At 40.6% G+C, this 26,800-nt stretch overlaps 2 protein-coding genes across 3 annotated transcripts; one reads left to right on the top strand and one right to left on the bottom strand.

Annotated features, from left to right (window-relative positions):
- Positions 1-1,012: 1,012 nt before the first annotated feature.
- Positions 1,013-12,227, top strand: dnajb6a (DnaJ heat shock protein family (Hsp40) member B6a). 2 transcript variants are annotated; one of them, XM_042072969.1, is made up of 10 exons: positions 1,013-1,170; positions 2,126-2,226; positions 2,320-2,429; positions 5,814-5,879; positions 5,992-6,102; positions 6,708-6,863; positions 9,143-9,350; positions 9,643-9,713; positions 11,288-11,458; positions 11,553-12,227. In XM_042072969.1, the coding sequence occupies exons 2-10, from the start codon at positions 2,162-2,164 to the stop codon at positions 11,618-11,620; spliced, it is 1,026 nt and encodes a 341-aa protein (XP_041928903.1). In that variant the 5' UTR covers positions 1,013-1,170; positions 2,126-2,161; the 3' UTR covers positions 11,621-12,227. The 2 variants fall into 2 exon arrangements, with proteins under 2 accessions (XP_041928903.1, XP_041928822.1); XM_042072888.1 differs by having other exon boundaries at positions 5,989-6,102.
- Positions 12,228-12,716: 489 nt separating this feature from the next.
- Positions 12,717-22,378, bottom strand: trpa1a (transient receptor potential cation channel, subfamily A, member 1a). Its single transcript, XM_042090247.1, has 28 exons — positions 22,280-22,378; positions 22,020-22,170; positions 21,473-21,648; positions 20,519-20,626; positions 20,283-20,391; positions 20,040-20,188; positions 19,675-19,811; positions 19,530-19,578; positions 19,342-19,441; positions 19,149-19,249; positions 17,860-18,029; positions 17,463-17,627; positions 17,047-17,161; positions 16,659-16,825; positions 16,327-16,417; positions 15,878-15,937; positions 15,687-15,785; positions 15,530-15,600; positions 15,224-15,386; positions 15,021-15,110; positions 14,692-14,861; positions 14,409-14,538; positions 14,043-14,225; positions 13,851-13,919; positions 13,641-13,746; positions 13,536-13,548; positions 13,076-13,186; positions 12,717-12,986 (listed from the first exon to the last, which is right to left on the bottom strand). Exons 1-28 carry the CDS (start codon positions 22,376-22,378, stop codon positions 12,794-12,796), a joined length of 3,345 nt encoding a protein of 1,114 aa, XP_041946181.1. The 3' UTR covers positions 12,717-12,793.
- Between the last annotated feature and the right edge of the window lie 4,422 nt (positions 22,379-26,800).

Below are 26,800 nucleotides of genomic sequence, written 5' to 3'. Positions count from 1 at the left end.
AAAACAAAACAAAAAAGTTAGCCTTCGTCTTTCCACTTCTCCGACCTACAGTCAATCCATCGAAAACCTCTGAAATGATTAACGTTAGTGCCGTTTTTTTTATTAGGTTTACTTGCCTCTATGTAATGCTTTACCTTAACATACAATGGTATTGTAGGCTACATAGCTTTGTTCATGAGTTTCCGTGCTGGCAGGACTTTGCTTCTTATCCAAACAATACGGTTATCTCCCTACGAAACGTTCCCTACAACCGGACTCGCTAACTATACTTCTTACGGTAACCTCAACGTTACATACGAGGTAGTTGAGCCTGTTTTGCCTTATATTGTTTATGTAGATAATACAGAAGCTACAACGTCGGCACAGGATATATGTTATATGAAGTTATGGGAGTTCAAAAAAATCCTAAATGAATGGGCATTCTATGGGGTTAGCAGAGAGTTGATAACCACTGCTCCATGGATGCTTCTACTTCCGGGAATTCGCCTGCCCCCTTGGATCTAACGCCCTCCTCCGCCTGAGTACATCGGAACTATCTCCCGGTTAGCATTAATAATCGTTTACTACTTTAACGGCACTGACAATCAAAAAATCCAGTGGAAACCAGATGGCAGAAGTATAGGCCAATCGGCCCAACAGCTTTTTCTACTTTACCAACTACAGAGTTTGACAGGTACGATTTTTCGAAACGCCATGTTATTTCCCATAGACATTCGACAACCGGAAGTTGGGTGGATCCAGATGTTTCGGAGGCGGGACTTATTCCGGAGAGGTCTATTGGCGTTACAAACTAACCCCATGCATTTCTATGGAGGATTTTTTGAGTGCTGTGTCTCCTCATCTTTTGCATGAAATAGTCAAATTTGTCATTTTCAACATTTGATGTTGTCTGTGTCCTTTTTGCAACTAAATATGAGTTTAAGAGATTTTTACATTTTGTATTCACATTTTACACAATGTCCCAACGATGACCACTGACTTCACAGGACGTGACGTCAGATTTAAACAACAAACGCAATGTTTAGAATTTCCGGGGATTCAGCAGCATTACAGGCAGCTAACGGTATAAGCAAATGACTGGTATCTAGACTAGTAAATACCTATTGTATTTACTGAGAGAGACTGAACAGAAATTCATTGACCAAAGAAAGAATTAGACTGCACGGTCAGGTAAGGTACACGTCTGATACCTCCTTACTTGTGTCCGTAGCATGTAAGGCTGTGGCATCATCTGTAAACACATCACCGATAGCGGTTTGGCTACCTAGCATTAGGTTAGCGAGCTAACGTTAGAGAAAAGGTATGCTGTTATCAATATTAGGTTAATGGTTATGACCTTTTTCGACAGCCATTGAGGTCGTGGTATTTCAACTAGTGTTAAATGTCTCGTGTTGTCCAAAGCGCTGATGTACCATGCAGCTGCATTAACTTCTAAATACGTTTAAGTGGGTCGAGCAATGCAAATTTCATGCTAGTTTGGAAGCTAGCCTGCTAGTATGATAATTGTATCTAACGTTATCGTGATTTATGCAGCACTTGTGTTGTATCAAATGCAATACCAGATTAGACTGCTGTAATGTTCAAGAGGTTGTGTACTTACTATCTATAATAATGTGTGCCACTAAAAGTAATGCAGCTTGTATAGCTAACGTTACCTTATCCGTTAGCTTCTACCTAGCTATTGAGATAGTTCTTAATTAAACGGTGGCTCCCTAATGGCTTTTTCCTAAGAGAAATATTACATTAAATGTAAATGGGCAAATGAACATCCGATTTTATTCTAGTTCTCTGAACTGTAACCACTCTCATCCAGACCAATGATCTGGACTAGAGCATATGCATCTTTACCATGGACTAAGAGACTCTGTTTGGTGTTAAATGGGTTTTACTTTAGGTCTGTGACGGTCTTGTCTCTGAAAGCATAAGTACTGTCTTGCTAAGTGCTCTATGTAATGCTTTACCTTAACATACAATGGTATTGTAGGCTACATAGCTTTGTTCAGGCTTTCAGTAACAATTTGATCAAATTTGCTGCATGTTTTCTCTTTCTGTTTTTGAAGAGCACATGCATATGTTTTCCACATTTCTTGAGATTGTTTCTAAAAAGATGATTCTATTTTTGTAGGCTATCTGAGGTCAAACTTCAGATTTTCTCAGCACCATGGGGGAATATTACCATATTTTAGGTGTGCAAAGAAATGCATCTCAAGAGGACATTAAAAAAGCGTAAGTGCATTATGTCCCCGCAGTTGTCTTTGGCATTGTTATGTTGGCACGATTACACTGTGGTACATAATGTTTGTTTTTGTGTGAGTTTAGATACAGAAAACTTGCTCTCAAGTGGCACCCTGATAAAAACCCAGACAACAAGGATGAGGCAGAGCGAAGGTTCAAAGAGATTTCAGAGGCCTACGAGGTCCTTTCAGATGGTATGTTCTAGATGTAGTACAGAAGATGTATGGATGTGTGCTGATGGTTGTGTTTGCCTTTGTGTTTTACTTAACTTTATCTCCATTTTATGCATTTATTGGTTTCATTTTCACTGCCCAGTAATTGTGCACTGTGCAAAGGCAAGCAATGTGTCTGAGGCATCTCAAAGGTCATTTATCACTTCCTAATGTGGTGATGGGTGAAGGCCGGCTTACATGTCGTCTGGCTTTGGGGGAAGATCACGTGCATGTTAACATCTAGGGTTAAAAAATAAAACTTTAAATGTCTCTACAAAACACATCTGGTATGATTATCAATCACTTAAAGTTTACAAAACAGGTTAAAGTTTGTTTCTATGTGCCCTAGATCAAAGGTTACAGCATTCTGAAGATAATTACAAGTAGAGTGTCAGGCAGTATAGATTTATGCTCTTGTAAAGCTCATTTATCTTAAAGTAATTGTGAAAGATATTAACAACTTTTTTTTTTATTCTATTCTTGTTGCACAGAGTTCCCTTGATTTGGTTTTGACAAAAAAAATGAAGAAAAAATATATCTAAATCTTACTCTGTTACCGTAACTCCGTTACCATAAAATAATGCGCGAAGCCTGGCTTGTAGCACTTTAGCGTTACAGTTTGTCTTTGTGGGAAAGAACATGGACGCCACCAGGGCAGCAACTGTCTCGGTCATGGCAGTCATGGAGGTATTATATATAACTGGAGAGAGTGACTAAGTCCCGCCCGAATTCATTTCAATGGCCCATGCTGGGCTAGCTACTTCAGCCAAAATTGACCGCAGCCGTCTTTACTAAAATAGCATTTCATGGGTGTTCATTTCCGGCACCAGCTAGAATTAGCCTATTAGATTCGACGTTACAGACGGACACAACGCAATTAATGTGATGTTCATATGTGATAATAAACAATGCGAATCAATATTGAGTCACTTTAGGCTACACAAATAATGATTCCTAAATGCTATATTTGGACAGGTTGTATGCCTATTACGCAATATGCTATCCAACGAAAATTACTATAATTAAGTAGACATGGAATTTAAGAAACGTGTGGATAGCTGGGATTTTTGCTGCAACCATTGTGAATTTGCAGCTTGTTAAACCTAGGCTACATTTGCAGGCAGACGAAATGAAGCCAACGCAAAAAACTTGCCGATAGAAGTGCACATCGCTCGGGTATTGTGGTTCGAGCAGGCATTTCAAGAGTTGGATATTTGGCTTTTGCCTCGACTGGCAGCCTGGATATTTAAATCAAATGCATGTCAATGTTGCATGGAAGCAAACTAAATAAGTCATTGACATTTCTTTCGTTTTAAATCATTTGGGGAGACATAGGTTACATGATCCAGGCGTTGCGTTGTCATGGACTAAAGGTAGGAACTACAGTCTGCGTTTTAAAATAGTTTTCATACACAACGCAATGAGTAGGCTAATAATTGGATATAGGTAATTTCTATGCATCTGCTAAAATGTATGGTTATACAGTTACCTTGTCAACCCACACATAAGGCAAATAATAGGCTATCCTGATATGACAACATTTACTTTTTCTTTTATTTACCACAAAGTCCGGTATAATACAGCCTAACCATGTAGGCTTTAAGTCAAGTATCAGTAGCTTAATCCAAGTAGTTAGTTGTTTTATTTGTCGTCTTCCAGAAATGTAAACCAACACGGACGCGCGAGGACGCTCGTGCCCAACACTAAACTCGTGCATGAGCTGTCATCTACCAATCAGCATGTAAAAACTGGTGGCGGAAGTTGCAACCATGTAAAGCCATGTTTTCAAAAATGTCGGTGGCCAAATGCCATGCTAAGTGGCTGAAGCTAACCCTTCAAATCCTGACCCCCTGGTCTCGGTAGTGCTGGGCGCTTGCCTAGAACACCAGAGCAAGCTTGTGGTTCATCTAAACAAGCTACGGGATGATTTACAGTTGCATTCATATTCCAGCTTCATCACACTTACAATTTTAATTTCAACAAGTGCTGTGCATTTTTCTCGAGCCACGAGGGGGGCAGTAGCTATTGTTATTGTTAGCTACATTAGCCTCTTTAGCAAACCAGCTCGAAAACAAAACGTTACATTGTATTGCACGCACAGCAAGACCGGGCATTGCATAAATTGGTGATCGGATTAAAGCAGTAATGTAATCAAGTGTGTAAGAGCATTTAAAGTCGACATTAAATCGACCAATGTAGTACAAATGCAAAGTAAATACATCTCAACTTCAGCAATTATGGGCGCAGCCATCTTTGTTTTCAACTTGTATGTTCAGCTCGGTGCGCTGTCAAGGACCCTGAGTTGGACAGCTGATATTCCGACCAAAAGGGGCCGTGTCTGGGTGAAATGTTGCAAGACAACCGGGAAATTTCACACTTTCCAACTCGGACAAGTCAACTGGATTACCCCATCATTCACACACACACATCCTCTAAAATGCAGTCGTGGCTGTATTTGTTGGTGTCCTTACAGATATTTGAAAGAATGCTTCACTTCTAATGCACCTAAAAGAATATGGACCAGAGAAGTCATAGTTAAGAAAAATCAGAGTTGCATGAGAATATCAGAAATTAAGTTACAGACAAGCATGTTAGGCAAAGGCTATCAGATAATTTCCAAGCAGTTTGATTTCCCAGTGATTACAGTTGCACATATTATTAACAAGCATAAGGTGCATGGGACTGTGCCTGTGGCCAACCTTGCTGGATGTGACTTGAATTGATGAGAAAAAATTGGAGGGATTTTTTTTTTTTTTTTTTTTTGCAAAAGTCACATCAGTTCTGTGTTCACAGATGGAAAAAATGAAGGCCTGAAGGCATCCCGGAATTAAATATACAGCCCGGTGTTCGAAAGCTCAGTTTCCTTCACAGGTCATGGGTCCTCTAACAGGATAATGACCCAAAAAACACAGCTAAAAGCACACCGAAATGGTTAAGGAACAAAGAGTGGACTATTCTTGAGTGGCTCTCTATGAGTGCAGACCTAAATCCTAAATTGGGCATCTCTGGAAAGAGTTGGAACATGCAGTCTGCAGAAGGCACCCTTCAGGCTTGAGATGACAAGTTTGCTCAGGAAGAGTGGACGATACTGCTGGTTGACAGACGCATAAGTCACATTCAGACCTACAGAAAGCATTTGTTGGAAATGATTAATCTTAAAGGTTATGCAACACGCTATTTTATTTGTTCTTTTCGTGGAAGGCTGTGACCGCATGCATATCAATGTTGCTGAAGGCTCTTCTGTCTTGTTAGATCTTGCTTTGTCCTAGTGCTTCCCGTAGTGTTTCCCTTCAGTTTAACTTGTGTAGTAATTATGAATCGTGTGATGTTTGTCTCTAGTTTACTAACAGTATACTTCTTTTATAGCCAACAAAAGAAAAACATATGACTGCTATGGTAAAGAAGGCTTAACAGCAGGTGGTGGTGGTAGAGGTAAATCTTGTTTTAAATTACACAATACACAATCTTTTCTCATTGTGTATTTTATAATAAACAGTGTCTGTGTGATTTATTCTGTATGATGTCCTGTTTTCTCTCTAAGCAGGTGGGCATTACTCCAATGGGGACCACTTTACCGGAGGCTTTACATTCCGCAATCCAGAAGACGTGTTCAGGGAATTCTTCGGGGGACGTGATCCATTTGCAGATTTCTTCGGTGAGTCAGTCAGTGTACATGAAGTTAGAAAAAATTGGAATTGTTGTTTTAGTCTGACTAAAACTGTTAAAATGCATGTGAACATGTTAGTCTGACTGTAAGTCAAACACACCCAGATAATGGAGTTTGGGTTTCGACATATTCCTGCATGTATACGTTCAATTGGGGCCAAATTGGACTGTCTGCTCTGCGCATGCTCCCTAATCCCCTCCCCAGGCTTTGGCCCAGAAATTAACAGAAGAAGCAGCAGTGACACTAACCACGAGGGATAGCATGCAGGGATAGCATGCATGTCACCTCTTATATGCTAATTTAAGCCAGCTAAATTGTTTGTCAATTGTTTTGGTCTGTGACATAATAGGTCTCCCTTAAAAAAGGCAAATGCTAACAAGCTGAACATACTTTGGGTAATAAATCGATTCCTCCTTCTTGCTTTTATACTGGACAAGGACAGTAGTCCAATTGAATGGCCTAGTCGAGCTATAACCGTAGCTTGACATAACTGTGCATGTAAACATACCGAGTGTTACATGAGCAGCGAGAGACTGTCAGCCCATGTGTGATGGTATGTGAAAGGTGTCTGCTTTCTCTCTGGGCCATGGCAGGTGGAGACCCCTTCGGTGATGACTTCTTTGGCGACGACTTCTTTGGTGGCCGGAGGCACCATCGGGGTGTGAGCCGGAGTCGGACAGCAGGGCCCTTCTTCGGGGGATTCGGGGGATTTCCACCGTTTGGCGCAGGATTTTCAGCCTTTGAACCAAGTGAGGATACTTCAAATCAAATCAAATGTTTATTTGTCACATACATTATACAGGTAGCCTATAAATGCAGTGAAATGCTTGTTCCACTGACTCCAAGACTGTGCAAGGGATATATATAAAAAAGGGAGAAGAATAAAGAAAGAAAGTGCAAAGTGTTTAGGCTATGCCGGATACTTGACTCTATTGATTATATTTAGTTACTTTTGGTGGCCGTTAATGGATTGGGGAAATTCAATCATGGAATTTCTCTTCCATAGCCAAAGATGGCTGTTTGAGGCTGACATCTTTGAACACCTTGTCTTTAAAGGAACCGTATGTAAGAAATGTATTTCAATTAATAATAAAAGGATTATGATATCTCACTAGACATTAAGAAATCATGTTCATTTCAAATACTTAGTTACAGTGATGGCCAAAAGTATTGGCACCCATGCTAAAGTTGACTGAAAAGAGGAATATAAAATCATCTTTTGGAAATTGATCTTAATGCCTTAAGTGAAAAATGAGGAAATATCTAACCTTTAAGGACACCAATTTTCTTAGTGAATGAATAATGTATCATAAATAAATAAATGTTCTTCCTTAAAATACAGGGGTCATAAGTATTCCCACCCCTATGTTAAATTCCCATAGAGACAGGCAGATTTTTATTTTTAAAGGCCAGTTATTTCATGGATCCAGAATACTGTGCATCCTGATAAAGTTACCTTGGCCTTTGGAATTAAAATAGCCCCACATCATCACATACCCTTCACCATACCTAGAGATTGGCATGGGTGTTATTTCAGTTAGCCTATTAGCTGGTTTGATTTGCATTGAGCTCAATGAGCATCAAACCAGCTAATAGGCTAACTGAAATAACACCCATGCCATATGACCCCTGTATTTTAAGGAAGAACATTTATTTATTTATGATACATTATTCATTCACTAAGAAAATTGGTGTCCTTAAAGGTTAGATATTTCCTCATTTTTCACTTAAGGCATTAAGATCAATTTCCAAAAGATGATTTTATATTCCTCTTTTCAGTCAACTTTAGCATGGGTGCCAATACTTTTGGCCATCACTGTATGTGCATCTCAACTTCAGAATAATAGCAGTGTGTTTTAAAAAATTGAATAAAGCTCAAAATCCTTAGAATAGCTGTTAATTCCATAATATCAATGCATTGGGAACACTGCACATTCAATTTCAAATCAAAACATGACCAAAATTGATCAAGTTTGTGTTATACCTTTACAGAAAGTGAAGAAAAAGGAATGTTAGGCTGTTAAAAAATAGCAGTGTTTGCATTTTTCTTTACAAACTCAAACATTTACTGTATAAACTGAATAATAGCACTGCTATTATTCTCCACATAACTGTATATCACTGATAACAGTTGTCTGGCCAGGATATTGTCATTTAAAAAGTGAAGTTGCAGCCCTCAACTGATGTTGATGTTGTGTTTTGTCATGTCATGTTGTGATTTGGCCTGATGCGCCACCCTCCACCTATCTACTAATCACGAAGTCAGTAGTGTTTCAGCATCTGGGTTGGCAACTTCGAGTCAGGGGGGAGGGGGAGGGGATACACCGCTCTACAGTAATTTGAAAGTGATTGCAGTACCAGTTTTGGCAACAATCTTACATATGGATCCTTTAAATATAATGAGTGAGTTGGACAGTTTGTTAATAAGCAGATGGTCAGTTCTTTCCCATTATAATAAACAAAGGTAATTTGCTTTAGTCATATTCTGCCAATGGTATATCTCACTAGAGTGTTGGATACCTAATGTTTGCAGTGCTGTCCACAGCAATCTCAGCAGTCATGTTAAAGTCTGCGTGAGCGGACACAGTTTATAAAGATGGTGTAGCTTTCTGTTGAAATGTAGATGTTCAGTTTCATCAACCAGTCAGATCTGTGGTGTTGCCTGCATTTGATCTACTGAAATATGTATCATAAGAGTTAATTTCAGTGAAATGAAGCCATTCTGAAACACATCATTCATTACTACATGTGAGCCCTGTCTTCACTTGTGAAATTAGGGTTGCTTTGCTCCCAAGTTTCTAACAGAACAGTTTTGGAACAGTTTTTGACTCAGCGACACAGCCCAGATGAAACCTATCAACTACACATAACGCATCAGCACTCAGTGATCCATTTGGTTCATACCATAACAGTGTGAAATGTACCAGCCAAGATTCTAGAGCGCTCCGCTCCACTCTAAAATGTTTGATTCTCAGCGGGGTTCAGGTTTTTCTGGTTCTGTGCTTATATGTTCCCTCTCTGTCTGCAGGCTTCTCACCCTTTGGGGCAATTGGACACGTGGGGCACATGGGACACATGGGACATATGGGGCACATGGGGCACGTGGGTGGAGGCTTCACCTCCTTCTCCTCAACCTCTTTCGGAGGAGGTGGGGGTGGCGGCGGGGGCATGGGTGGCTTCCGCTCCGTGTCCACCTCCACCAAATTCGTCAACGGCAGGAAAATCACAACAAAAAGGTATCCCCTTTGTTACTGTTTGTCTTTTCCCGTGGTTTGCCCTTTGTAGTTGGTTCATGTCGACGTGTGCGTGTGAGCAGATTCAGACCTCAGGAATATCCAGTCACTGTGAGGTGTTGACCTCTTGAAGTCAGCATGTTTGTGTAGTCACAAAAGCTGTGTGTGGCTCATGAGTAGCATTACTCAGTTCTACTCTCTCTCGCTCTCTCTCTCCCTCCCTCGCTCTCTCTCTCTGTGTGTCTGTCCATCCCCCCCCCCCCTCTCTCTTTGTCTCTCTCTGTCTCTCTCTCAGGATTATAGAGAATGGACAGGAACGGGTGGAGGTGGAAGAGGACGGCCAGTTAAGATCTGTGACCATTAATGGTAAGGAACAGCTCCTGCGATTGGATAATAAGTAAGACCACAGGAGGTCTTCTGCGTGAACTCTATAACCATAGAAGCATTGTACTGAGATATGTACATCTGATTTTTTTTAGTCTGGTCTTTTTAGATGAAAGACCTAATTTTCTCTGAACCTCTGTTTAATGTATTTATTTGAACAGCTGTCAGTGTTTTAGCACAGGGTGTGTGGTCAGTGCATTTGCTTTCATTTTGGGACCATGACATTGTACCACTGGAGTTGTCTGGATTTCCTTCTTGTCTGTTGGCTGTACAGTAGTTTTTTTCATGGGTGGGTGAAGAGCAAATTCTGGGATAGTTTGGGTAGTGCTTTAGGGCAAGGAGTACAACATGCATTTAACAAAAAACAAAAAAAACATGACTACATGAAGTGTTTGAACCAATTGAATTGGATGAACGTAACTCTATGTCTTTGAAAATTGTCTTTTTCTTTTATTTAAATTTATTTTATGTATAAATGTATGTTATGTATGTCATTGAAATGTAATGATATGCAGTTTTAAGTAAAATGTTTTTTTTCCTGTTTTTTTTTTTTTTTTTTTTCATATATTCGCATGTATGCCAACAAATGTTAATAATGTTAATGTTAATATGACATAACCGTTCTAAAATCCGAAGTGGTGATATATACGTGAATAGAAGGACTTTTGTGTAATTTGTAAGACAATTTGGCATCAATAAATGGCTTTCATCCTTTTTATGGGGATGTGGGAGCTTTGGCTGCTGTGTGATATTCCGTGTCTAAATCTGATCTAATCCACTGACATTCACAAATGCATTCCTGTGAGAATTTTTGCATGCTTTAACCAGTCCATTGAAGCGGTATGTGTCAATGTTGTGTTTTAACTGATTTCATGTAATGGCCGTTTTCAAGTTTGGCTATTCTCTCTTCATAGCAAGAATTCAAAGTCCAGTTCTTTTAAATAATGCACTTTAGTATTAAAAGTACAGTTACAGATAGTTTTCACAGGTACAGTTAGTTTGTCTTATTTTGGATTTTCCACTTGGAATCAATGCTTTAAATTGTTTTGACCATCCGTTGTTACTCATAGCTGTATCTCATAGGCAAATCCCTTATTAGTATTTCTGTTGTTAATTTTGGCCAAGACACATTCCCCGGTAATGGTATTTGTTGAGACTGTTTTTCTGGCATTGGCTTATTTTGGGTTTTGTCAAATGACCTCAAAGAGTGAGGACTAGCGCATGCATGGCATCTTACTAACAAGAGATGTGTGTTTTTATTGTGCTTTGAAAGTGCAAATGTCTGGATCTTTTAAGGTACAGTAATATTTTTACTAAATTCTCAATTTTGCTTGTGACTTAATTATTGATCAAATGATCCATTCCGCATGGTTAGTGTATTATCCTAGAGTATTGATGTCAAATGAACTGATGTATTAGAATGTATTACAGTCAGTTCATTTGGCTTGTGACTGATTACGATGCGAGTGCCTGTTCATTGTATACAGTGTGTGGGTAGAAGCTTCTCCATCTTGACCCCGTCCCTGTCCCTGACGTGTGCCACTCCTCTCCTGTAGGGAAAACCCAGGGGCTGGCCCTGGAGGAGGGGCACAGGTGCAAAGAGGAAGCACGCCCTGGCTCGTCCTCATCCCAGCAGAGCTCCAAGAGTTCTGCAGCCGAGCGGCCCGCTTCCAAGACGGAGCACCAGCACCAGCACCAACACCAGCACCAACACAGCCCAGCCAGGGGTGAGTCCCGTTTCAATACCACATAGCACACCCTCTCAGGGTCACATCTGGCCTCAGGACTGGAGGTTTAACTGAGTGTACTGTTTGCCCGCAGGACGAGTGGACATGAAAAGAAAGAAACCTGTGGAGCAGGATGGAGGGAAGAAGCACAAGGCAGTATGACCTCTGTCCCAGTCCCACTGATGCGTACGGGAGAGCCAGTGGCAGGATGCAGGTGGACTTCTATGCTGCTCGTCTCAATGCACATCACTGATGTTGTTACAAACACATGTATTGAGTGCACTTTCTCCAGTCAGGTAACTGCAAGATCTCAACCTGTGGCCTACATAACACTACATATCAAGAGATTTAACAAGATGCTGGAAATATGTCTTAAATAGGAAGATGTATGAAGTCCCTACTGACTCCGAGTACAGATCAACTTTTGAAATTGAAACCCTATAGATTAGTGCACACTGGCACCTCAATTTTCAGAGTGGGGAATATAAACCTTATGGCTGACTTGCTATATCCTTCACTGGGGTCTTGGAAAAGACTCTTCATATATCCATTTGCTTTACTTTATCTTAAACCTTCAGAAACTGGCATTACATTATGCTGTGTGGCTTCAGTTAGATCCTGTGATGTGGTGCACCATTAAAAACTGCAGCCTGACTATTTTTCTTCATCTTATGTCGTGTAACCTTTATTACATACATTTAAAGAGGTTTTACACTGTCTTTTGTTCTATTTATAGAATGATTAATAAATATTTTCACCTTTGACAGAATGCATGTCCTTCATTTTGTAGCAGTTGCCCATTGTCACACACAATGAAAAATGTTTAAGAGGGCTCTTAAAGGGATATTCCACCATTTGGGGAAATGCACTCGTTTTCCACCTCCCCTTGAGTTAAACATTGAGTTTTATCTTTCCCCAGTTCATCCAGCTGTTCTCTGAGTCTGACAGTAGCACTTTTAGCTCCAGCTCATTGAATCAGATTAGACCGTTAGCATCTCTCCTATAAGCTAACGGTCTAATCTGATTCAATGAGCCGGAGCTAAAGGTGTTACTGTCAGATTTAGAGAACGGCTGGATGAAGTGGGGAAAGGTAAAACTCAATTGTTTAACTCGAGGGGAGGTGGAAAACGAGTGTATTTCCCCAAATGGTGGAATATCCCTTTAAGGATATTAAGTGGCATTTAAGGATATTATAACGTTAAGATTATATGCAGATTATATCAGTATTCCTCTCATTCCCATTCGATTCCCCTTTGATCCTTCCAGTCCATTGCTGGTACATAGGGGTGCTGGCCATATACATATAAAACAATACAGTCTATGGTGCTGGCAGCCCTATGTTCTCTTAGCCATCACTGCTCTGATGACTGGAGTCCACTTGTCTGTCCTGGAGTGGAGGTAGTGTATGTTGGAGTGGAAGCTGTCAGGCCCATCTGTGTCTTCTGACTCTGAGTTGATCTCCAGTTTTTGCATGATCAGCTTCAGCAGGTTATTCTGCTTCTCTGTGAGGCTGGAGATCTCTCTTATTCTACAGTAAAAAAGAATAAAAAATTGTTGTCTTACATAGCCTGGCCAAATGCATGGTGGGATGGCGTGGGTTAAGGCGTGGTGTTGTACCTGTATTTCTGCTTGGCCAGCTCCCATGCCAGAGGAGTGGATTGGCTGGAGGTGAGGTTGAGCCGGGTCTTCCCTTCCTGCGATTCATCCCCAATTATGGAGTGGATTAGACTCTGTGTCTGAAGAGAGCAATATGAACAGTGTTGAGTTTCACAGTTCAAGTGAAGGTATCTGTTACTATAAATTGCAGCAGCCCCACTAGCGTATCAAGTAGGGCTGATTGATTTGGAGAAAATATCAAATATCGATATTGTGATTTGCGATTATTTAAATGATTTTGAAATGTCAAAACACCAATCAGAAGTGCTGTGCTTCTCATGCACTAGGCATGCTCACCAATCGAAAGTGGCAGTCAAAGAGGATGACATGAATATAAAAATCATAAATGTGACTAGATTAACTGCACAATTATTTGTAGCCTTCGCATTTAGATAATTGCATTGGTTCATATTGCAATTACGATAACTGTGCAGCTCTAATATCAAGAGTTGTACTATGAAGTAGTTAACTGAATTGAGTATGTGCTGCTAAGAAGTGAAATGGCAAATTAGATTAAATTCCTCACATGCCTTTTGAAAACCTCTGTTGGGGTAAACTCTAACAGTAGCCCGGTCTGCCCGCTTCATGAACCAGTACGGTAGCTTCTCCTCCAGACCTGTGTGCAGTTCAATCTGCAAACGTGCACCTATATTACTAGAGGACTCTACTTACTGTAGCATTATATGTCTTAAGACTCAGGGTTTTTCTTTTGTTTCTAATAGAAAGGTCTACATACTTGCATAGCTATTTGCTTGAGGATAGCATTTTTCTGGACTTCAGCTATGTCACCAACAGCCAGACCAATCTATAAATTAAACAGTTGTACATCATCAAGATTCTTGCACTCAACCATAACAAGTACAAAGAAATGACAGAGAGGAGACTATCTTTTCTATAAGCCTTTTAAATATGGCATGGTGACACTTACCAAAAGATTGACAAGAAGAATTGGTGCCAGTAAGACAAATCCAATAAAGATGATGAATGTTAGTGTGGGAAAGGGAAGGTTTCCCTTTAAATAGGGTTTCAGGATGTTGTCATGGTAGTTTAACTCTCCCACCATCATCACAGAAGTCTGCATTATTGACAACAATACGCTGCCAAAGTTTTTCTGCAGGCAAGGAGCAAAAGCATCAACCACATGGTTTGATAATCACATATTGGATTTGGAATCGAAACATTAGCCATTGTAAACTTTTTGCTGGAAGTGTTTTTTTTATTATGTTTGTTTGTTTGTTTGTTTGTTTATTTATTTATTTATTTATTTACTTATTTATTTATTTATTTATTTTACCTGCTTGAGCATCAGGGCGTGAAAGGCCAATGCAACAGCAAGTATCAAACACATAAACATCGAGCTGGTGCACACAAGGGTCTTTGCAATCTCTTGGAACATAACCACGTAAATCCCAAAGCGTTCAAAGCTGTGAGGATGGAGGTATGGACAAGAAAAAAAAACAGTATCAGCTTTCACTGGGGATTAACCACTGAAATAATCACCTTTTTCGCCAACAACATGTCTTTTCAGATAGCCAATGTAAGACTTTTGTTTGTATTGGCCTGTCCAGAGAACTCACCGCCGCAGATAGAGCAGGAGGTTCATCCAGTTGTAGAACACGGCGAGAGCTCCTATCTGCCAGTGCCAGGCAGTCCTCATGTCCTGCAGCAGTGTCACCACAAACACCACGGACGTGATTGCCGAGAGCCAGTCTAGCGCATTGGTCACATCGCGTAGGTAACCTGTCCTCTTGGATGGGTTAAAGTGAACAATGTATTCTCACAAGATTGCTTTTGCATGTGCTCCAGTTATTAACTATTTAAAGTTAAGCAGTCAAGCAAAGTGGAGAGTAGTTCAGGCTACTGTAGTGGGCTGTAGTGTTATCAAGAAGAAAATGTCATCGCCTACCTGTTGATATATCTGGACTATTTCTTTCCCCATTGAATACAGATTCATTGCCAGAGTCAGGAATAGACAGAAGTTTATAATATTGCATTGCTGCAAAAATGAATGTTAGTCAGTTGACGTTCAGTTTGTTTGTTTATATATATATATATGTTGTTGCTGCTGCATAGATCTCTTAAATCAGTCTATGCAGTAGGCTACCTTACCTTGTCTAACGAAGTGGTAGTCATAGTGACCTCATTAGTAGTGGTGTTGTTATCAGCCATTTTGAGAATGGGTCTCAGGTTCAAAATGAGGTAGGTCAGAGGGAGGAGACCCAGCATGTAAACGGCCATGTTTAGTAGATGTACTTTGACACCGTACGCTTTCCTGTATAACAGTCACATAATAGTGAACCCAATAGGCATTGTACGGTTCAACAGTGTACATTTCAAGACAATTTGTTGTTGCACAAATCTTAATGCACACAGGCATGTAATCTTATTTTAATGCATTAATGAATGTTCACTCACCATTTCATCTCTAAGTACTTTCTGCAGACAGGATGAGTCAATAGATCAACACGGTTGTGGTGCACCATGGCCTTTTCTCACACACAAAAGAAATACGCCCAAGTAATGGCATACACCTTAGATAAGATATGTATTGTTGGAGTAGCTTTACACTTACATTCAGAGCTGGAAGTGGCTTGTAGTCTAGGCCTTTGTCCATCCTTGCCTGCTTCACATCTTGAATTGGTGACTGAAGCCACTTGAAGTTATACTCAATCTATTTGCAACAGAATGTGTTCATCACATCAGCACCTGTTATTTTCTACCTTGAAGAAACTAGCTTTAGAAACGGACCGACCCTAGACTAACCCAGTAGTTCATGCTGTTGGGGTCCTCCTCTGACTCCTTTATGCACAAGTCAAGGAGATGCTGTAGGGGTTTTACAGAAACACACATACACACAAGGAAATATGGCATGGCACAGCTTAGAACAAGTAGCAGTGAAGAGTTTTGGTCAAAAACGACCAACTACTGAATAGGCATTTAAAACCTGTTTAAAAACAAAAAGCACCGTTATCACCAATAAAAGCTGGCTGGAATACTGTAGATATTTTGGAGATATTGTTGACAGTGTTGACATACTGCATAGTATGTATCCTACCTACTGAACTGCATAGTATGTATCCTACCTACAGTGACCGGTGTATTTATCTGGCCTTCACAGGACCATAAACAAATCATGTTCATTTAAAGATCTGAAGTGCTGCCACTTTTAAATAATAGTTTCTTGTTTTAAAAACAGGAGAATTTGTATTGACCTTGAAGGTCTCTGGAAGCAGTTCGATCATGTCCAGGACAGCACAGCGCTTGGTGGAGTGGCGGTTGAATGCACCAAGAACTTCAGCACATCTGCAACATTCACATTTAGTTTTCACATTTAGTTGTTGTCTGAAACGTCTTATAGTTATGGTTATGGGATTTGGCAGACACCTTATAGTCACTGATGCATTGCAGAAGAGGAGGAACTGGCCCTTGTTTACACCCCCTCCCCCCAACACACACACACACACTCACTCACACACATGCTCTTTCAGATGTAAGACACTTATGTATTCTTTGAATTTGGTCTCGTGAATCAATCTGGACTTGCCTGTTACTCTGGAGCACCACCTCGACAGCCTCTTTCCTGTAGTTGTGGATGGCCTCGTGCAGGAAGGAGGCATCACTCTTGTTGAGCAGTATCTGCGCTCCTCTCTTCAGGAGCAGTCGCACGGCGCCAGTGTGGCCTTCACGGGCGGCCAGGTGCAGCGCCGTGTTCTAGTGGAGCGCACAGGGAAAGCAAACAGCGCCTCGTCACTTCTAAACACCACCAACACAGATCCTTTGAAATCGCATTCTTGGAGCTTCTTTTTTTTTTCTGTCCGTAAGCTCTCGTATAACATTCTGTGTGTGTGTACTTCAATGACTATACACAAAATACGCAAGGGTGTTAGTATTTAACTTAAAGTAGGGAGAAAGCTGCAAAAAAATAACCTTACCCCGTCATCATCTGTTTTGTCCAGCAGTTTGATGTGTGATCCCAGGAGACTGTCCATTGTCTGAGTGTAGCCTCCTGCTGCAGCGTGATGGAGGCAGGAGCATCCTTTATAATCACTGCAAGTCACAGACAAGGCCCCCTCAAGTCAGCCAGGAAGCCACCACCGATCGCCCCACAGTAGGGTCCAATCTAGCACTGATGTTATTCACATGTGTTGTTGCAGTGCGGGTGTATTGTTGTCTTTAGGAGGTCCTGGGGATTATGTGTGTTGTGCTGCTGGTAATTGTGATGCTGCTGTGATCGTGGCCCCTGATGCATTAGTGATGTTTTGGGTTTAATGTGACTGGTCATCTGGGTTTGTTGTGGTGTGTTTTGTGAGGGGGAAGATCTGCTTCTACTGTGAGGTGGGATACTTACCTTTGGCACAGTGCTCCCCTGCATAGCAGCAGCTCCACCACTCGGACATGGCCATTCCTGCATGCCAGGTGGAGAGGGGTCATGCACTTCTCATCACCCTCATTCAGGAGCCGGGTGTCCGTCATGGTTTCTAGGATTCTGTAGCAGGTATTTATCCTCCCAAACCTACAAAAAACGTACACCATACATTTCTGTCATTTCTCAAATGATCTTGACATGGATTATGTAAACACAGGGTTCTATATTATATCCTTCTCAACATCTATCTAAGTTTAACCAGAATATGATCAGTGTGACCATACTGCCCATCACAAGGGTGAAGAAGTGGCCATGACGGTCATTATGCAGACACAAATTGAGAAACGACTCATACATTAGTAGGTCAGTGAAGACTTACTCAGCTGCGAAATGTAGAGCAGACTTCTTTTGTTTGGACTTGTGGTTAGGTGACACCTCCAGTCCGAGCATGCTCCTCACTGAGTTGACCACACCCAGTTTGCAGGCGTAGTGGAGGGGAGTACAGCCCTCATCGTCCTCATCACCAAGGAGCTCTCGCACACACTCATGCTGTCAGAGGGGGGAGATTAACATTTGACACTTTGGGGGAAAATGTAATTCAGTAGTAATGTAGTAAATCATAATTGAATTACAATGTGCATATATTCTAATTTGAACAATGAATCAATTAAATTAGTTTTAATAAATAAGTGACCACCCCCATGAATTCTTTAGATTGAGCTGGCTCAGAAACAGAGCTCCTTTTCCTCTGCTTAAAACATGTGGAATGAATGGTAGCTCTCATTTGTCGGTCTGGAAAGTTCATCTCATGGTGCATGTCATGTCTGCAGCAGCAGGGGGCAGTCACACATCTTACAAACCAGACCCGTATTTAAAGAGCGTTTGACCAACAGGGAATCGAATGGTCTGAGCTATCCCGTTATGTGATTGGTTCCGAGGCGGTCACGTAGTTTGTGGATGCCATGTTTCATACCAACATTTATCAGATCCCCATTAACATAGTACAGTGAACAGTGGAAAATGAATTATTTAAACAGAATTATTATGTTTATCATGAATTATTTAAACAGAAAAAAACTAGAATAAGGCTTGGCTGACTTCAAACTTCGTTCATTTTTAAAGCAGTGTTATAACTTTTTTTGACAGCATGGTATACATTAATGATGGTATTACTTTATTTTCCTCTGTAAGTTCTTAACATACTGTAAGTCAGAGAGAAATTGACATTTAACTCACACAATAGGGAGTAATTATTTGCCTTCCAGTTTTTCCTTCTGACCTTCTGCTTCCATAACTTCTTTTTGGGTCACAGGGGAAATTGTGCAAACGTTTCCCGCTTCTCGGTCTTGCACTGCAGCCATACGCGCAACAGTTGGACATTTTGTTTGATATAATTAATGATATTTTTAACAATTTATGGTGTTTTTTCCACTGTACTATGTTAATGGGGATCTGATGAATATCGGTATGAAACATGGTGTCTACGAACCACGTGACCGCCTCGGAACCAATCACATAATGGGATAGCTCAGACCATTCAATTCCCTAGTTGGCCAAACTCTCTCTGTATACAGCTCAGTTACAAGCCAAAGAAGTTGAAGGTATCATGTCTTAGACAAGGAGAAAATGTCACTGTAGAGGACTAGTGTTAGCTGGTTCCTGTGTCACCTGCAAAAATTCAGTAGGAAGGTTCCGGAGCCCCCCTGGTTGCATGATGGTGAGGTGCATGAAGTTACATCCACTCATATCCTTCACTGTGAAATTGCAACCTGAAACAATATTGTAAGTGTCTTCCTTAATTATTGATACCTGAACTACTTAACAGATTGGATATTCATGTGCATTATGGCGTGTTAGTTACCATGGGACAGCAGTAGGTTCACTGTCCTCCAGGCCCCGCAGCTTGTGGCCAGAAGTAATGGAGAATGCCCCTTGTAGTCAGTGAGGTCAATGTCAGCACCCTGTTGTATGAAACAGTACCAGTACAGTGGCTAAAGTGTGTATATGTCAGATCCATAGACAGAAGACGGCAGTAGCGCTTACACTCACCTTTGAGATTAGGTATTCTGCCAGTTCATTGTGATCAAAGATGGCTGCCCTACAACAAGCCAAAATTGCTATCAAACATGAATTGGAAAAAAATAATAATCATGAAACACACACAGTTTGCAGTGAGTTAGAAGACTGTCTATACTTATGCAGAGGGGTTTGGCTGCATCCGTCGGTGATGTTGATGATGTCCGAGATGTTCTGACAGGCAGAGAGCATGACCTTAACTGCCTCAGTGGCCCCTTGTGTACAGGCTGAGTGGAGGGCTGTTGATTTATCACACTTGTAACAGAAACCAGAGAGATCATATACCTTAGTAGGATATCCATTTCCATAGCATATGCATTCTGATCACTGGAATAACATTATCAATGTAAAGCATGCCAATCACCAAAAGCTGGAAATGAGGAAATTCTTTCGGGTCTTTTGCCAAAAAAATATTTTAGTTTCAACAGAGTTTTAATCCCACCTGGTATTTTCAAAGTTTAAGGGCATTCTAAAAGTTCATACTTGTTGTTGTCTGTTTATTTTCGCACCATATGCCATACAGAGCTTGATTATTTCAAGGTTTCCTCCACGAAGAGCCAGATGAATAGGGCTGTTGCAGGACTTGTCCACATAATTAATATGTGCCTCAATGGAATGACCCATCTCCACTCCTGAAGGACAGCACATATGAGACTATTGGACTTTGCAGCTGAATTTAATGTGGTTGGGTGAATATAGCACTTATGTTGTAAGGACAATACAGACCCCTTTGAAGAATAACCTGCATGGATTGTTTTGCCCCAGCAAAAGCAGCAGCATGAATAGGAAAATGTCCTAACTTGTTTTGGCTGCAAAACTGTGCACCATGTTTGAACTAGAAAAACAAGAGCATAAAGCGTTGATAGACTTTCTTCAGGTCCTTTATGACAATGCCAAATCTGTATTAAATTCAATGAAATTAATTAATTAATTCATTCATTCATTCATTTAACTTCACTTACCAGTATATGAAGAGCTTCGTGGTTATCTGTTGCACAAGCAATCATTACAGGTGTGTTTCCCAGCTCTCCTTCTATGTTAGCATCAGTCTGGCTGTAGGAGAGGAATTCCTATTCGAGATATAGGATCTTTCAGCTCAGTGAACAAAGTTCCACTGTTATTCTCAATGTCAGTCTCAGACTGCACATATAGAAACTGTAAAATGCATATCTATTTTGTTATTTAAAGGCATCCCAAGGTATCTGGAGGTTAAGCAACTCAAGTGATACGGTAGATCTGTACAGCAATTTATACAATTTCATCCCTAACCCAAGAATGGTCCACTCAAGCGATCAGTACCACATACACATCCCCTGGAGCATTCTCTGCCTGTGTTACTCCGTAGAGTCCTACCACATAACTAACAGCTAACAGGGATATGCAGTATGTGAGATACATGCATAAATATAAAAGTAACTATTTGAAATAGTATTGAATAATTTCTATTTGATAAGTTTTGATAGTTGTGCATGAAATATTTGCATCAAAATGGATGTATTAAACAGTTGCATCAAAATTAATATTGTTTTAACAGTATTTTAAATATAAATACTTTCCCCCAAACAGTATACATGATAATGTCATGTGTACTATAACTGCATTTGTCAGCTGAGAAAAACAGTAGGTTGAGAGCTTTGTTCATGCTCGTTTAAGACACTCAAAGACAAGTCACTCTAAGACAAGTCAAAAATGTATGTCTGATTTGTCTTCACTGATTTGGTGTAACGTTAAAGGTCAAATTATTGTCCAGCTGGTCAACAATGCACATATTTTGTCATATATCAAATACATTTTGATGTATTGTATTTATATAAAAAAATATTTTGGCCGCCACAAATGAAGGCTGTGATGCCGAAATGTTTAGGCATGTTCTAACTAAATAGCCATGTGAAAGCTGATCACAACCCTATCGTTACCTCCACTAAAGTATTGTGGTGCAAACTGACAGCCAAGTGGAGTGGAGACAGAGAGCTCTTGTTCAGGACATTGGGATTGGCTCCAAGAGCCAGGAGAGCCGAGCAGCTTTCCCTCTGCTCCTTCTCCACAGCCCAATGCAATGGGGTGTTGCCAACCTGGTCCACGGCATTCAGCCCTGCAGGGAATCAGCCCGGTCAGTACATAGCTACCTCTTACATAGCGTTGTTATTACAACATTTTTTTAAAGGGGGTGTGTGTGTGTCACCTCTTTATTTAGGGTGTGTACAGACAATACAGTGAAAATAACATGCAATGCCTAATAGGTGTGATGCCCCCAAATATATTACTTCTTCTTTGGAAGGGTTGAAGTCCTAATCTGGTTCAAAAGGAAATGCTCAAAGACCCCCCTCATAACTCACTGTTAGTGGATGTGAGAACATGTTTTCTGCCTCTTATTTCGACTGAATGTCTTTCTGTGCATCTCACACCCGCACTGCAGTGACACAGTCATTTAAGGATTTACACGCACAGCCATGTTGCACCTACCTTTTGTTCCTGCTGCTTGTGCAATGAGGAGTATGGTCTGAAGGTGTCCGCTTGACATAGCGTGGTGCAGCGGGCAAGCTCCAGTGTGGTCTTGTATGGTCAGATAAGCCATGTGTTTCTCCAGCGCCACCAGGTTGCCCTGCTGAGCCCACTGCAACAGCAGCGGAGAAGAAACTGGGTCAGCATATGGGGAAGGGGGTCCAGCAGAACTGCTCATGACCCTCTGGGACGTGAGTGCTTGGGATCATGGAAGGACTTACTTCAAACACATTTGCCCTCATCCGCGCTGTGTCCTCGTCATCCACAACTTCCACAGAGGACTTGGGGACATGCTTGGAATTTACCATAAAGATTGACATCTTTGCAGAACCAGCAGCTGAAGGCACCTTGTTGAAGCAAACAACCACGTTTAATTGAAACACATTCTTACAGCACGGATACAAGCATGCCATTTCTTTAGAAGCTTATTCGTAGAAAATTAGAAAACATAAAAAAAAATTAGAGGCTTGTTACCTCATAACCAGACAGTTTTCTTCTTACTTGTTTGTTATGATTCTGAAAGCATATTCTTTTGAGGACTTTTATTTCCAACAAATTTCTCTTACCAATCTTACCTTTGCGGGGTTGTGGTCATCTGCTGGCTTTCTGATGGCCGCGAGGTTGTTTTTATACCACCCACTTCTGATGTTTGCTTAGGGTATTGGATTGTCATGTGTCCTAAGATAGGGTTAGTTGTCATTCAAAAAGATTTTCTAATTGGCCTCACAATGTCCTGGAACCCACTTTTGTTAGTAATATTGGGAAATGAAAATGCATCACCAGGCTTTTATATATGGAGACCATTTGCACAATTGCATCATTGGGTCTAATTGTATTGCATTTATTTCCATCAATGCCTTCTATTTCAGATAATGTAATAAGTAAAGCATTACTTCCCAAAGTGTGAATATCAATCATGCAGTTTGCCCATTTTATGGTTCAATTCTAACCAGAGGCTATTCATTTAGGCTGGAAAATTGAGGGCTGGAGACTTTGCAAGCATCTGATTTCAGGAACACTGTGCTAGTGTCCTTGTGTGCTTATCTGAAAGGCTTGTCATTTTCAGTGGTACACAGGACAACATGCTGGTTGTTAGGGACGTCACACACACAAAAAAAACAGACAGCTCAACATCACTTGCTAAAGGCCTGTAAAGACAAAATGCCCCCATGAGTTTTTCTGTTGCCTTGTGCAAATGATCTCAGAGCTCTGAGAATGTAAAATGTCTTTCTCTGGCCATTGGGATATTTCTGATTTGAAGGGTGCATTCAGTCTGAAATTTAAATTTAATCATCTATCAGTTACACCATTCCCAGACTATTGTGGGAATGTTAAATGTCTCTGTTAATGTACTCAATCAGTACAACCAACCATGAAGTTAAAAAAAAATTAACGTATTGACATTTAAAGACTGACTCTGCAGTTATTTATGTTTTGTAGTGTGCCACCTGTCAGGGTAGGGGTGTCGTCATATGGATTGTTATTTAGTCATATGGATTGCTTAGTTGTTTGGGAAAAGTAAGCTACCTGTAATTGATGTCAGTGTTTGTCCTTAATTCAATAGAGAAGCAATCAAGGGATTGTATATGATGGTTTCTCACACAAACAGCTCCCTCTGACATGGCTGATATTATGACATTAATCACACTCATCATAGGCCAGGTGAATGTGCTACAGCTGCCATAAGCGTTTTCTCTGTTATAGCATCAGCCGTGTGTCTAATACGGTAAGGTGTATTTCATTATTCCTCATATAGGGGACTGGTAAAGTTTTATTGCTTTGCAAATACAGTTTTAGTATCGATCATTTCTCCACAGTTGTACCAATATGTCATGATCAGATCAAGGCTGAAAGACCTCTTTCTACTGCTTCCTCAGCAAAGCTTTTCTAATAAACAGTCTGAATTGTGTTGCACCTAGTGTTCCCTGACATAAACCTATAATTGCTTTGAACCAGAAGGGGGAATGCAAGAGTGTTGGTATGATTTATTATACTACAAACCAACCCCCCCCCCACCAACCCCCTCCTGAGTACTGAACATTTAGGAATATTTTGTTTTGCTGAAGACTGAAATAACCATTTAACATAACTGTTGTGAGTCAGTGGCTTTTTTAATCAGAAAGCGAGAGAGACCGTATAAACACCAACATAATCTGAACTTTCTTTACTGTATTCACTATATCACGCCTTGACTAAGCCTTCCCTTAGCCGCCCGCATCAAATTCAAGTCACTAATGGTTGCATACAACGTGATTGTTGGGTCTGCACTCACTTCATGAAAGCTTATGTTACCCATCAGGCACTGCACTCCTCCAAGGAACATTGTCTGGCACTGCCAGCCCGACTCCCGCAACTTTTTTCATCTGTGGTCCCCCAATGGTGGAACGATCTGCAAAGCTCCATCAGAGCAGGGGCATCCCTCTCTATCTTCAAAAAACTTTTGAAGATACAACCCTTCCAAGAATACCTCCTCTCCTAGCACTTCTGACCACCTCACACACCTGATACGCACCACACTCTTCCCCTCTCTCCTCCTTCCACCCCACTTCCCTCTCTTCTCTTCTCTCCTCTTCTACCACTTCTCCTCCTCCATACTTCTACTAGTACTTAATATGTAGGCACTCCTAGTCCTTTAGTACTAGCATTGACAGATCCTAGCTATATTCTCTTCTGCACTGTAGTTAAACATTATTCTATCGCTGCTGTAACCCTGTAGTTTCAAAGTTTAAATGTAAAAATGTTACAATGTTAATAACTTAAATGTATTTCTATTGCTGTAAGTTGCTTTGGACAAATGCATCTGCCAAATGAATAAATGTAAATGCCAAAAAAAAAGACTTACTGCTCTCTTGCCCATTTTGAGGGAATTTGGAACATTCAGCCTGCAATGACAATTTGTCAGTACAATTTGTACAATTAAATATTAGCTTATGTCATGGTGTCAGCTAATTTCATTACCCACAGTGTGCTCCCTGATTAGCCCACGTAAGATTCGAGATTACTGATGAAATGACACATATAAATGGGAGAGACCCGAAGGCTTGTTTAGAGAGCTCTCACTTCATCTCCAGTGGGTCAACCTCTGGCTGAAACCTCCCTGAAAAGTATTTGTCCTCAGAGAACACCTAGCAAATGCTGAGTTTTAGAACTTTCGTTGTTAAATTCTAACACCTAAACCAGCCATTCTTGAGCCTCTCAATTTAGGTCACACACTAGATTATTTTTAGGAAGTAGGCTACATTTCAAATTATTCAAGGCATTTTTGAAAATGTATAATTTTGTAAAGATGTGTAACTTGGATATAAACTTAAATATCATAACAAATCTGTATCAATGGTAAGATTATGTTAGTATCTGGGCTAAATGACACCATTGCTGATATTTTTGGTAGCATGGGTCTATATTTGGTATCCACCTACACTCCAAAGCCAAGCTGATAATCGTTTGGCATTTAACATCAATATAAAGTGTAGGCCTATGGTATTTATACTAGGTCAACTAAAAATCTAGACTTTACTCATGAGACTAAAAATGAAAATGGGTAGGCCTATAAATGAAATAAAGCCATTTGATAGCCATAGAGGAAAGGATGTAAAGGCCATGGGGGGGTCGTCATTAAAGAGTGGTCACTGTCCCTGAGTGAAAATGAAGTACCAAAATCTTTACTTTTAGGCAATATGTTGTTGGAGGAGTTTTTCACTCATTAGTTTCACATCATGAGTCGACTTGTAGAGTGTCTTTCTCTATAACAGTGAGTGATGTGTCGGACGCACAAGAGCGCTCGGTTTGGTTGATCTGATAGTGCTATCCTTAGTGATGCACAACTCAATCCAATTAGGCTTCAGCTTCGGGCTGTGATGCTGGGAGCGGGACTGGCATATCTGCACAGTCGAGGCTACACGAGTTGTCCTGCAGTTTAGCCACCGGCGCCGATAACATGATCATAATCACACAAGATCGTCCGCAAAATGGTTTAACCATGACTTCCAGGAGACTATAATGTAGCCTATTCGTTTCGTCCAAGACAAGTAGCCTACTGCGGGACTGCTGGTTAACAACATGAGGAGGCATTTCATTCGCACAGCTACAGCGGACACCTTGTGTGCCTAATCTCATGGAGAGGTAGCCTAATTACAGGGCTTTATTTCGTCTTCGAGACAGATAACATACCTACACGAATAAGTATTGTATCACTACAAAAGGTAAGAAATTGTTCATGTTGTTTGTGTTTTAATGCGATCGCTTAGTGTAGGCTACTGTAACCAGTCTGCGTGTAACTCCTAATTACACTTCGATGACAGCTATTGCTTTATTTAATTCACCGTAGTTGACAGAAAAGTACAACAGGAATCTGGCGGTTGTAAGTATTGTCTAGGTTTGATTCACTGTGTTATTCAGTTTTCTGTGGCGAAATTGCATGAGTGTCTGATGCGTTAATCAGATGCTTCATAAGTTGAGAGGAATGATGTTAAGAATGTCATTGGGACTCTAAACTTCATTATCACTCTGATAAAGTAGCCTACTGGGTGCAAATGGCAAATTACTATATTGTCCCCCTAGTCTTTTTGTCATGAGTAGGCTAGTTTCGGCTACTCTGCATAATGCATAATTTCATTGATGACGACCAATGCCATTATACTCGTGTAAAGACCAAAAGTTCTAACACATTTCAAATGAGTAAAGTACATTACTTCTCATGTGTACTTGCTACTTGTCATATCGACTAATGAGCTACAGCAACG

The sequence above is a fragment of the Alosa sapidissima genome, chromosome 1, assembly GCF_018492685.1.
Source record: "Alosa sapidissima isolate fAloSap1 chromosome 1, fAloSap1.pri, whole genome shotgun sequence".
NCBI lineage: Eukaryota > Metazoa > Chordata > Actinopteri > Clupeiformes > Clupeidae > Alosa > Alosa sapidissima.
The sequence above is the reverse complement of the archived record's forward strand: the minus strand, read 5'-3'. Positions and strand labels throughout refer to the sequence as shown.